The sequence below is a fragment of the Coturnix japonica genome, chromosome 10, assembly GCF_054131305.1.
Source record: "Coturnix japonica strain WE chromosome 10, WE-NBRP24, whole genome shotgun sequence".
Taxonomy (NCBI): Eukaryota; Metazoa; Chordata; class Aves; order Galliformes; family Phasianidae; genus Coturnix; species Coturnix japonica.
In genome coordinates this window covers 24,986,263-24,998,762 of record NC_140672.1, presented here as the reverse complement: position 1 = coordinate 24,998,762, position 12,500 = coordinate 24,986,263, and the positions used below count along the sequence as shown (strand labels likewise).

The 12,500-nt window shown below is 44.2% G+C and overlaps 1 protein-coding gene across 1 annotated transcript; it reads left to right on the top strand.

The window, feature by feature from the left end:
* The first annotated feature begins 8,972 nt into the window (after positions 1-8,972).
* Positions 8,973-11,366, top strand: LOC146759518 (obscurin-like protein 1). The gene is made up of 2 exons (XM_085510416.1): positions 8,973-9,192; positions 11,096-11,366. Exons 1-2 carry the CDS (start codon positions 9,029-9,031, stop codon positions 11,364-11,366), a joined length of 435 nt encoding a protein of 144 aa, XP_085366542.1. The 5' UTR covers positions 8,973-9,028.
* Positions 11,367-12,500: the final 1,134 nt, after the last annotated feature.

Sequence of the window (12,500 nt, the reverse complement as noted above, 5' to 3'; positions counted from 1 at the left end):
AAATTCTGAAGCTCGAGCTGGTTCCTGGAGCAGAAAAAGCTCGGAAGCTGTCCCTCCTACAAGCAGGCACCTCTGAGCAAAATATGACATCTCAGTTTCTGATGGTAAGGTCAGGAGATCTGATTCCAGCATCTAGCTTTTGGCTTAATACTGTGTTAGTGGGACCTTTGGCATCTAGCACTTAATGATCTTGAAGGTTTCTTCCAACCCAAGCCCTCCCATGATCCTATGATTCTGTGATTTCATTCAGGTTTATTGAGATGAGTTCTCCTGAATGTGCTGTTCTCCATATGATTATAATTGGAGTCCAGATGGGTGACTGAAACCAGACACCAAACTTTCTGATGGCCAAAATTAAATGAAATCAATCCTTTACTGTGTCAGTAGTCTGTAACTAGAGCCCATCAGGTAATTCCCAGCCTCCTGCCTGTATCAGTGGCTGCACACAGTGAAAAAGTCTGATGGGATTTTAACCTCTAAAATGTTCCAAAGCAACCAGAGGGTGAATATATTCACTATGTAAATACCTGCAGGAATAAGCTTGTCATGTATGTCCTCAGGTACCACAGTAGTTAATGGTGGGACTCAGTAGGTCATGCTGAAAGTTGAGTCTGCTGATTTTGAAGGTCTTTTGAAGGTCTTTTCCAGCCTACATGACCTTATGCTAATATTTCTGAAATTTATTTCTGTTCAGCTCCCAGAAAACCTCCCACCCAGCCCCCAACTGACCCCGTGGTGAAAAATAAAACAGAAACCTCAGTGACGCTGGCATGGTCCCCTCCGAAGATGCACCGCCCCATTCCAGTCGATGGCTACATTGTGGAATGCAAGAAACTAACTGGCTTCACCTGGGTGAGGTGCCACGAGTCTCATGTCCCCGTCCCAGAGTTCACGGTGAGCAATCTGTCTGAAGAGGCTGATGATCAGTTCCGAGTGTCTGCAGTCAATGCGCATGGACAGAGCCCGTCTCTGGAATTCCCAGGGAGCGTGCACCTTGGTAAGCACAAAAACCCCAATGGAAATGGGTCAGTGTGTGCTGAGCAGCTGTGTTGGTTCCCTAAAGATGCTTCCTTTGACTTTAAGGTTAGCAGTGCATTAACACACCAAAGGCTTTCCTTTATTCCTAGTTCTCCTATCTCCTATCAACCTCCAGCTACCACTAAAGTGATACGAGTTGTTTCTGTGACAGAGACATGAATATCCTTATCTTTTGATATCTCACATGTGCAAGAGGCAGAACTTTCTGTAACAGATCTTAAGCACAGAAGTGCTTCTTCTAGCACTCATGCAAAGGGAGAAGTAGAAATGTACCTATGATTTAATCTTCCATCTCTAAATGAGATACCAGACTTGCATCTAAAGAGCATTAAGACATACATGTTCTTCCTCAGACCCAGTCCTGGCTGTGAAATCCCCCCTAACAACTGGTGAAGCTGTACCTGGAGGGGATGCCATGTTTACTATTGACCTTACAACAACGTGCAAGCATGCCAGCTGATGAATGTCTGCAGTTCACAGCTATTGGCCAGTGCATTCAGTCACCAGGTTTACCACTGCATGACCATAGAGCAGTACTTTCAGCTGCAGGTTCAGACAGCCTTTCTGATTGCACTGGAATAGTTTAGAAGTAGGGGAGCAATCATTCCAATAATATCTCTATCAATCAGCTTTGCATGACAAAGTAGAACAAATAAACATTCATGATGGGAGGACCTGTTTGTCATTGGGTGGAAACCTCTGCAGAAGCATGTTTAGAGCATTATTAATCAGTAGAAGGAGATGTTTGGTTGATTTTTACTTAGTAAATCCAGCAAGAAGACCAAATGAAATATCGTGAATTGCTCAGCACTGACACAATGATGAGTGCAGGAACAGAAGGTGATACTTTTTCAGAGATGTTGCAGCAAACATTGACCACGTTAGCCTGATATAAATTGAAATAACGAGGCCTTTGCTCCTGACAGGTGCTGCAGTGAGATTTACCAAGAAGAGCAAAGATGTAGAAAAGATCTGCGCTTGGCTGCGTGAGGAAGCCAAACTGCAGTCTGAGCTTTCAGACACAGGCGCTACTGTGGAGTGGATGAAGGATGGGAAGGAGCTCAAGGCCAGTGAAAATTATGAACTGCAAATTGTGGGGAAGAAACACACCCTGAAAATTCACAACGACTCAATGGATGATGCTGCAAGTTATCAGTGCATCTGTGAGGGGGATAAAATGCTCTATCAGCTTTCAGTGAAAGGTATGTGACAGTCTGGGCTGTCCTCTTCCTGCCCAGGGCCAGCAGACTGCATTCACCTGACTCCCCGACAGTCCAGCTGTTGTCAGACAGCATCTGGGGTGTTTTCAGTGGCTGTTTTGACTTGAACTGGCCAATCTGCTTTGTAGAGCCATTTGATTTCTGTGTTCTGTCCTGTGATTCGTCCCTAAGATATAGAGGAAATCAAGGGAAAGACAGGAAAAAGAGCATCCCAGCCTTCCTGCTCTTCTGTCAGGGTGGCCACAAGAGATGATGTCAACATCTCTTTTTGTAGCAGTGATCCCAAATGTAGAAAACACCTGTGAAGAGTCACAGGGACTAAATTGATGGAGAGCAGAACTTCCTGCCAAGGCTTGTCAGCTAGTCTTAATTTTGCTTTTCTTCTCTCTCTTTGTCATGTTAGCATAATATTTCATACTGGCAGGTCTGCCCATAGAATTAACTGGCACAGGCTGCCCAGGTAGGTGGTGGGATCCCTGGAGGTGTTCAGGAGCTGTCGAGATGTGGCCCTGATGGATGTTATCAGGGGGCATGGTGGGGTGGGTTGGGGTTGGAATCAAAGGAGGACCCCCATGTATTTCATCGGGAAGCACTACTGGTAATAAGACCTTTGGAGCAAATCCTGGTAGGGCCACGCTCAGCTGGTCCAGTCTGGAGGCTGTTTCTCCTTACTGCAGTATCTGCAGTGAAAACCAGCAGCTGCTTTTGTGTGGTTGGGCTCACATCCAGCAGTGGTGACGGGACTACAATGATAAGAGACAGTTCCTGAAAAAATGAATGAAATTTGACTGTATGATAGGATGGAGTTAAATGTATTGACAGGATCTCAGTCATCCCAGTGTCCATCAGCTGGCTCTCGAGCTCCTAAATACAGGCATTCTGTAGAACGTTGTTGAATTTGTATTATACATGCGTGTTCTTGGAACTGCAGAACAAATGCATGCATAATCCAGACTTTGATTTTAGCAGCTCTGACTGCGCTGTCTCAACAGACCCAACTCAGTTGTGTGCGCTGTTTTGAAATGATATGTTAACAAGAAGTTGGAAAACAAGCTCAATTACCCTCAGTAAAATAGGACCGTGGACTTAGGCTTGAACTTTTGGCTAAGACAGTGGTGAGATTTTGAATCTTTGAAGTCAATTATTCCACTGTGTGTTAATAAGGGCCAGTTTTATCATCTAACTTTTGCACTCCAATTAATTTCCATAAAGGAATTCTTTTTTTTCTTTTTTCTTTTCAGTCCTAAGTGATATCTCTATCTTTTAGGCTTGATTTGTTTGCCAGGGGGTTACAGTGAAGTAATAGATACCCCCTCCATTGATTTCCTTCTAGTTTGCTTGTTCCAATTCTTTCCTCAGTTTTCCTATTTTAGACATTTTCTTGAAGCCTTGGGCTTCTTCCTTTGGCTCTGTCCCCTGTACAGTGTACGTCCTTCAACTTGTGGAGATAAGGTAATCTGGTACGTGGTTTATAAAAGCTGCCAATTTGCCAGCTTCTGAATTAGAATCTATCAATTAGAACTAGGATTAAACGTGCACGTTTGATCTTATGATAAATGAATGCCTCATGGTCACCAATGTCCCTGCAGTTCTTTACCATCATATGTATTTTGTGTCTTCATATTTTGTTTCAGCACTGGCAAACTTCGTAATCAAAGAGACAAGTGGAGGAGTAATCAGGGCTGTTGCTGGAAAACAAGCTGAATTTGTTTCTGAGACCTCTGAAGCCAATGTCATGGTGAAGTGGTACAAAAATGGCAAAGAAATCAAGACCAGTAAGAAATTCACAATGGAAGATAAAGGGAAACTGCATAAGCTTGTGGCTTCAGCTGTAACGAAAGAAGACGAGGGAACATACATCTACACAATTGGAGATGACACTCTGATTTTTGATTGGAAAGTCTCAGGTAAGTTTGTGAGGCAAACATAGGATCACAATCCATGTAAAGCACTTCAGACTTAATTCATTTTATTTGTCCAACGCTGTGGGTTTCCAGTATTTAGGACAAAGATTGCATAGCTCTATTGAAGCAATTCTGACCTTCCTGTTGTCCCTATGCAAATCCACAGTATGAGCAAATAATGTAACTGTGTTGTGATGAATTCAAGACAGCCTTAGCTCTAGCTGGGGCTGGAGTCACGACTTGGGCCCTGACATCTGGGCTTCATTCATCTAGTTCATGTATTGCCTCAGCACTTACATCATCTTTAAACCTATGACTGAAATGGTCCTAAGTTATTAGCATGGGAATCCTGTCTCCTCTTTGGACAAATTAAACTCCACATTTGGAGAGTTGAGTGTCTCCTGCTGTACCCGAAGGACATTGTGATCTCTGAGGTGTCTCCCTGAGGTGCTGTAAGCACAGCCATTAGCTCATAGTGCAAGTAAAGCACTGTTAGGTCAAGCCTGGAGGAGTAATGCTTGTCACTGACATGTTCCTGTTCAGGGTGGAGCTGGAGGGTAAAATAACACAAGAAATTGTCATTGAAATTCAATATCTGTGAAATTCAGCTGGTTGCATTCACAGAACCTGGCGTTAAGATCTGTTTTCTGTTTTATATCTTGAGCCTATTTTCCATAACCCAGTCCTCATTTATGAACTGAAGCTCTACTGAAAGCCTTTCGCTGTGTATGCTCATGCTGCAGTGCAGCGCTTGTGACCTTTAACAGCACATTCACGTTCCTCTGATCACAGGATCCTTACGGTTGATTAAGACCCTCTAGTCCGACTGCTCACCCATCACCACCGTGATGCTCACCATCAGCTTAGCTAAAAACTCAGCAGAGATGATAGATCAAGCACAACACTGGATTTGGGATGGCTAGAGATTCCTAAGATATTGAAGGATTGCTTGCAGGTGGTGTTGGCTCAGGTATTCACCCTGCATCCCACCTGCTGTTCTGTTTGGTTGAGAATCATGCATTCTGCAATTTCACTTTGTAATTCAAAGACCCTGGCTTTATCTGTTGAAAAACTGATCTAAAACAAGCCAAGAAGACTCCGTTGGAACTGGTTGATGCAGAACAAAGGCATCCCCGAAGGACAAGTTGCACTGTTTGATGAACATTATTGGATGAGAGCTAAGCTAAGATTTAAAAAGTTCTGGGGCTGTCTCTGAGCATCAAATACAGAGGAAGCCTGCATGATTCCCTGAGAATGGATACCTCCTACTTTGGTGTAGGGTTAAGGGAACACTAGCAGTAACTCCTATCACAAAATGTCGCATGGCTCAGACAAAATGCCATCAAGAGGGCTTAATTAGGAGCACCAAATGGTCGCAAGATGGTCTTAGGGCAGGGAAGTAATCTATCTATGTGATATTGATTGATGCTATTAGTTCTTAACAGCTTGACTCTAGAAGGACTGTTGTTCTTTGGTCACCTAGTTATAAAAGAATAAATGGCTCCTGTCTATTACAATTTTTAACGCATTTTTTGTTCACTGATGCCATAAATGTTCCTGGCATAGTAATTGGCCTTGGTATATTCAGTGACTGAAAGCAACAGTTGTTGCTCTAAGAAATGCAGTACAAAGCTAGGTCTGCCTGTAGCTGACAGCCATCAGCTTGCTCCTCAGGCAGGTTCTGTCTGTGTATGGGAGATCACAATGTGAACCACTGATTGATCAGCTGAGGCAAGTGTGGGGTCAGCTGTGGGAGCACAGGTGAAAGTTATGTAGCTGTGCTCCCTGGAGGGGTGGAGTTCGACTCCACCTCCTCTGAGACCTCATTTAAGGGCTGACCCTCACTGAGGCAGCATCTCTTGGAGATTGCTCACCAGGGAGGATCGCCTCAGCTCTGGTGAGTTCCCTTTTCCTTATATCTTCTGTATTTCTACCATTTTGCTTGTAATTGCTATCCTTGTTAATACCAGCATAGTTATTGCCAATACAGTCTGGATGGAATGAAGGGCATGAAATACTGATGTGCTCATCAAACGCTGCTTGTTAGCTTAGAGACAAGGTGTTGAATTGGTTTGTTCATGTATTGCAAACAGGTTACTTAGCTGCCTTCATTTTAGCTTCAGAAGAACATGTGCAGAATACAGAATTGATTAAAAGAAATAAGAACTGTCTGCATAGAACTTACTCTTTCCTTACACAGGAGAATCAAGCACACGTTTGTATGTGAGTACCTCCAGAGGTGAAACTTGATCCCCCAGATGTAATGAGCAGAGACATTACAATCAGTTCTAACTGTATCTTAATGCTGTGCTGAATAAGCCTGAGTCAGGATGTAAACCACTTTCTCTTTTTTTCTTCAGATGAAGCCATTAATTTTGTCAGCAAGTCCAAAACGACTCCAGAAATATCAGTCAGTCCTTCTGAAGACCTGGAGCTGGTGTGTGAGGTGTCAGCTGCAAGCGGAGCTGTCGTATAGAAGAAAGATCAAATAGAGGTGAAGCAGGACCAGAGGACAACCATCATCTCCCAGGGGACGCACCGCAAGCTCATGGTCAAAAATGTGACCCTGAAAGACCAAGGGAGCTACAGCTGTGAAACAAAAGATGACAAAGCAACATTCCAAGTGAAAGTCAGAGGTGAGAAAATGCTTGGAATCCCAGAGATAAAGGAACACTTCATTTTGTGTGTCTTGCATTTGGAGGATCAACTTACAGCCTCTCTGGTGCAAAACATTTTGGCTATAGGACTTTCTTTGTCATCTAGTGTCATAGCAACACTTTTCTACATGTGCTTTTCCATCCAGGAATGAATTACTGCAACAAACAATAGGCAAGGAGGGTAACTTGTGCAGCTCTTGTAGTCAGCTGGTGTCTGCAGGGTTACAGTGCAAGAGCACACCAGGCATGCAAGGAGTGAGAAAAGGGGAGGTGTTTGATGAGATCTGGTTACAAAATTTGAATGACACAATGAGGTGGAAAATGCCACTAATCAGACTCATAAATGGCCTGGGTTGCAAAGGCCCACAGTGCTCATCCAGTTCCAACCCCCTTCTTCCTATGTGCAGGGTTGCCAACCAGCAGCCCAGGCTGCCCAGAACCACATCCAGCCTGGCCTTGAATGCCTGCAGGGATGGAGCATCCACAGTCTCCTTGGGCAACCTGTTCTAGAGGGCCATTCCCTTCTGATTTACTGGAAATGTAGAGAGACATCAGAAGAAACAGAGAGAAGGGAGGAGGTTCAGCAGTGCATGCAGGTGTTCTAAATCTCATGTCCAAATCTGCTATCAGACTTCGAAATGTTTAGATTTATGATATGATATGAACTGATATGCCTATTCATTTCCCAAGGCAAAATAGAGGGGAAAGTATTTTCCTGTCTTAATGAGGCATCATGATGGTCCCTGTGAAGGGCAAGTATAGTGAAAATGGGGAACTGGAGTAAGCTCTGCAGCAGACTACAGCAAAATGGTGTGACTGTTGTGATGTCCCTGCAGAGAAAGAAGACGTGTTTACAAACAAGGACAAGGTACAAAAGGAGGTGAAGGCTGTACTGACTCAAAATGCCACGCTGGGCTGTGAGGTGGCCCAGGAGAAGACGGAGGTGAAGTGGTACAAGGAGGGGAAACTGATCACCTCGAGCAAGAATTTCAAGGTGGAGTCAGAGGGCAAACAGCGTCGGCTGGTGGTGAGCCAGGTGGAGAAGAAAGATGCAGGGGAGTACAGCTGCGAGGCTGCTGGCCAGAAACTCACCTTCAAGATTCATGTCACAGGTAAGACAGGTGTTGTCTGAAATTCAGCAGAGAACAGTAAAGTAAAATCTAGTTTCTATTATACAGTGATCCAGGTGCAGTAGTCTGTGCTGAGGTTTTTTCCCTATACTTGATTGCCTGGGTTTGTAGCAAGTATGTGGTTTTAGTATGGCACAAAGACCTGTTTCAGTCTGTCTGTAGAATAATAATTACTGATATATGTACAATGGAAGCAATATTCAAGATATTATTCAAATCTCTCCTGTGCCTGAGATCCCAAACTGTAATTCTTGTTCACCAAAACATTTGACTAAGATAAGTATGTGCAGTGAGGCTGGAGTGCATGTTCTACGTGCAGCCTTTCATGGCAGGAGAAGCAGGAACTTCTCCTAGTAGTACACTGCCTTTTTACTATGCCTTTATGTTGGAGGCTGCATCTGGATAGGTGAGTCTGCTACTCACAGTAAGAGACCTGGTAGAGCTGACTATTTCCAGAGCTCAAAGTAAGATAGATATCTGCAAATCACACACAAAGAAGAAAGGACTGCGTTGGTGAGCATATTTCCTTTGTGCCTTTGACAGTCACAGTTGTGGCAATGGTAGAGGCCATGAGGAGTCTGTTCAGGAAGCCAGGAGTACTGTTCTGGGTCATGAAAAGGCAGCCAGTGGTTTGACTATCGCATGTTTATGTGTTTTGATGTTTCACAGTGGGTCTTAAGTAAAAGGAGCTCAGGTTTTGGTTGCCTGCAGGACAGATGTTCTTTTGGGTTCAATATGTTTGCATAGTGACTTGCAACCATGGGACTGGTGTTCAAGGACCCTCTTGGTTCCTTCAGTTCCTGGGTTCTTTCTTGCCTAGATTTGACACTTAGTTTCAACAGAAGAGCTGATATTCTCTAGTGAAGGCTATTAGTTTGGGCACAAGTGGTAACCTAAACCTGTTCCAACCTGTACATACAAACCTGCAAGATGGTCTCATTTCAGTCCTTCTCTTTTTCTTTTCTTCCCTCAGAGCCAAAACCTGTGTTTATAAACCAGGTGCAGAAAGAGGTGAGTGCTGCCCTGGCAGCAAGTGCCTCCCTCAGCTGTGAAGTAGCACAGGATCCAACCGAAGTAAAATGGTACAAGGATGGAAGACTGCTTGCCTCCTCCAGAAAGTTCAGAATGGAATCTGTGGGCAAAACACGGCATCTGGTTGTGGAGCAGCTGGAGAAGAAAGATGCTGGAGAATACATCTGCGAGGCTGCTGGCCAGAAGATGACCTTCAAGTTGGAAACAACTGGTGAGCATTCGCTTTGGGAGCACTAAGCAGCTGTTTATGTGGCTGAGAGGAGGACTGGCTGTCTTCTACCCTGTGGGCATGGAACAGCCACAATTCCCCCTGAGGGAATATTTGAATATATTAATTCCTTTGGCTATGTTAGAGCTCATCATGAGGTCAGCTGTTGTTCTTTAAGTGCTCGGAGTCTAGCAATGTGGGGAAGTGGACTGCTATTTGCTGTTGAGCTTTAGGCTAAGAAGCCTGATTTTAGAGGACCTGACTTCCCCTTTCCCTTCCCCTCTCCTCCCCTTCTCCCTGGACTGAGCCTGCATGGTTTGAGAATGATTTCAGATCAAGGTAAATGAGGAATAGCCATGTGAAAACCTGTTGTTTTACTGCACTATAAGAGACACTTAGTCAAAAGACAAGTGTGTGTTCCAAGCTTGAGATTGCAGGAGATCCTAGAAACAACTCAGCTGCTCAAACCTGTAGTCTGGCTGAATATTTTATTGTCAGTTATGGTCATAAAAGGTCATGGGTAAGTTGGTCCTTCTTGTGATATACTTCTAGGCTTTCATCAGGGAGAAGCTTAATTAGTCCAAATAATCATAGCAGAAAGCACACCAAGAGCATGAGAGTGAAATTTATACTTTCTTGACGTGAAGGAAAATTTTACCTGGTTCTGCCATTCCCCAAATGTTTGTTTCCTTATGACAAGAAGAACTTTGCAAAATTAATTTTTTTTTTCAGTCTTGTGTGCAACACAAAAAGGGGTAGAATCTAGGAGGCCACCTGAAATGTTTTTTCCATCTGGAAGGATCCATTTAAGAGCACCCATGGACCTGGTTATGAACAAGTTTTCTTCTTTGCAAAGGCTGTTGCTTAATTAGCAGATACTGTACCTGGGAGAGTGTGAAAGACAGAACTGTTTTTCTTTTATTGTCTCAAAGTTTGCTTTCTTGAGGCCTTTCTGATGATAAGACTCTGACAGGCAACTGCTAACTATCCAGGAGGGTGAATGGTGGGTGTTATCGTGCCATCCCTGCTTAGGACTGCAAAGATAAGCAGGAACAAGACAAGCAGTCTTTTCCAGGGGTGCTGCTGGGAGGAGCAGACCCCTGCAGAAGGTGGTAAATCTTGTGTCTGGCAACAGAGACCTCCAACCCTTGCTGGCTTATCTGTGAGACAAGAATGTCAGAAAAGTTAGTTTTAAATCATTTTACAAAGAAGTGTTTGTTAAGAAGAAGAAAAACCCCCACCGAAATGGGGGATAAAAGGCCCTCGCTAAACTGGGGACTTTGGAGACAAACTCCCAAAGACACCTTTGACGGAGAATTCCCTGAGGGGAAAACTTTGTCGGAAGAACCCCGGGACCGGCTTGCTGCGGAACTCCCTGGCTGTCTCCCATCCCCTGCGGCTATCAGACGAGTTCCTGAGATCAATGGACCTACTGTGTACCTCGCTGGACCCAAGGTGGTGACTATCTCTTTCGCTCTCTGCAAAGACTCCTTGCTTACATTTCCTACTTTTTCTATCGCCTACCTTCCCTTCCCCATCTCCCTAAAAATAGCTAGGACAATAATAAACTGGTTGGACCAACATTTGAACCGTTGCTTCTTAATCTCACGCCGGGTATACACATATCAAAGAACCTTGCCTCCCTCCTACAAATTGGAGCGAGACAGAGAGGAAGAGGGAAGTAACTTGTTTTGGAAGTCCTGATGCTATTCAAGCATTCAAGGCCAGGCTGGATGGGGCTTTGTGCAATCTGGTGTAGAGGGAAGCATCCCTGCCTACAGCAGGGGGGTTGGAACTGGATGATCTCAAAGGTCCCTTCCAACCTAAACCTTTCTCTGATTCCTTTGATGATTCTGTTTCTCAGCTGCTGGTGTGAGATCTCCAACCTCTCCCCGTTGTCTTTCAGTGCGCAGATGAAGCTGGTGAAAGGTCTGCAGCCCCTGGAATTCCCTGAGAAGGGAACTGTCACCTTTTCGGTGGAGGTGTCCCATGAGGATGTGGAAGGGACTTGGCAGAAGGACGGCGTGCGGCTGAAGCCTGCACCAAATATCACGATGGGTGCCCAGGGGAAGAAAGAAGATGACCTTGAAGATGCAGGACTCATTTCCTTTAAAGCAGAAGGCATTAATTCATTGGGGAGGCTCACTGTGACAGGTATTGGTTGGTGCAAGGTGTGATTATCTGCTCTTGTCCCAGATTACTTGAACAGCAGAACCAGCTTTCCTTCCAGCTGCAAAGAATGTTATGCACTGGGATATTGCCACCAGAGTATCCATGAAATATCAAGAGGATTGTTGTAACATGATTGTATCTAGCACAAGTAATGATAATGTGCTCAAATTCCAACTAAATCCACATCCTTCTTTCTCCTTCTCAGAATTGCCTGTGAAAATCAGCAGACCATTTGCAGACATTAGCGTCATTCAGAAGGACAAGGTCACGTTTGAGTGTGAGCTGTGCAGGCCCAAGGTGGACATCAAGTGGTTCAAGGTATGGCATGTAATGGTATTTTCATTTCTGACTTCTCTGGAAATGAATGAGAGCCTTTAATTTCACTTCCAAGGGATGCGAGTCTGAGCTTTTGCTTGATAGCTTTTTCACTGCTCTCTTTTCTTTATGCTCTTTTATTTGCCCAGATCAGCACTCTTTGTTATTATGTCCTGAGTTCATTTATCAAGTTGAAATTGAAGTTTGTTTTGGTTTTATTGTGAACTTTTTAGGTCATGCTGCACAAAATATTGTTGGTTGAACTACAGTACAGTCTTGAGCTTCAAGTCTAACACAGAAATTCTCAGCCGGGATTTTGTAGCCTTGTTGTGAACTGGGTTTTTGGGGTGAAATCTCAGTTTTCTTTGCACCTGACAGTGTGAGAATTTGCTCTGGCACTTTGTGTACCTCCGCGGTGCTCAGCTGTTCCTTCCCTTACTTGGGGATAACGTCATTTATTCAAGGTGATGTCCAAACAGGCTTGTTAACAGTCCTCTGCAGTGCTTTAAGCTGTCATAGGTCAGCCAGAATTTCTGCATGTTCTATAGCCATTCCTACATGTTGAAAACACTGCACTGTGCTTAAGCTTCAGCATATGTTCCAGTAAGCACAGTTCCATTAATTCTAGGGGAGTGGGTGAATTAAGCATAGATCTGAAGGCTCCCTTTGCTCAGTGCAGAGATGGAAGGACTAATGGAGATCTGACTTGATATTTTCCCTTCTAGGATGGGAAGGAGCTCTGTCAAAGTAGAAAAGTGGGCATTACTTCCCAGGGAAATAAGAGAAGTCTCATTATTCACAAGTGTGAATATGAAGATCAGGGA

Excerpts from the sequence above, each read along its gene's own strand:
- LOC146759518 (XM_085510416.1), top strand. The coding sequence starts at position 9,029 with ATGGTACAAGGATGGAAGACTGCTTGCCTCCTCCAGAAAGTTCAGAAT. Across the intron at positions 9,193-11,095 it reads CTTCAAGTTGGAAACAACTG|TGCGCAGATGAAGCTGGTGA; the intron begins GTGAGCATTCGC and ends GTTGTCTTTCAG.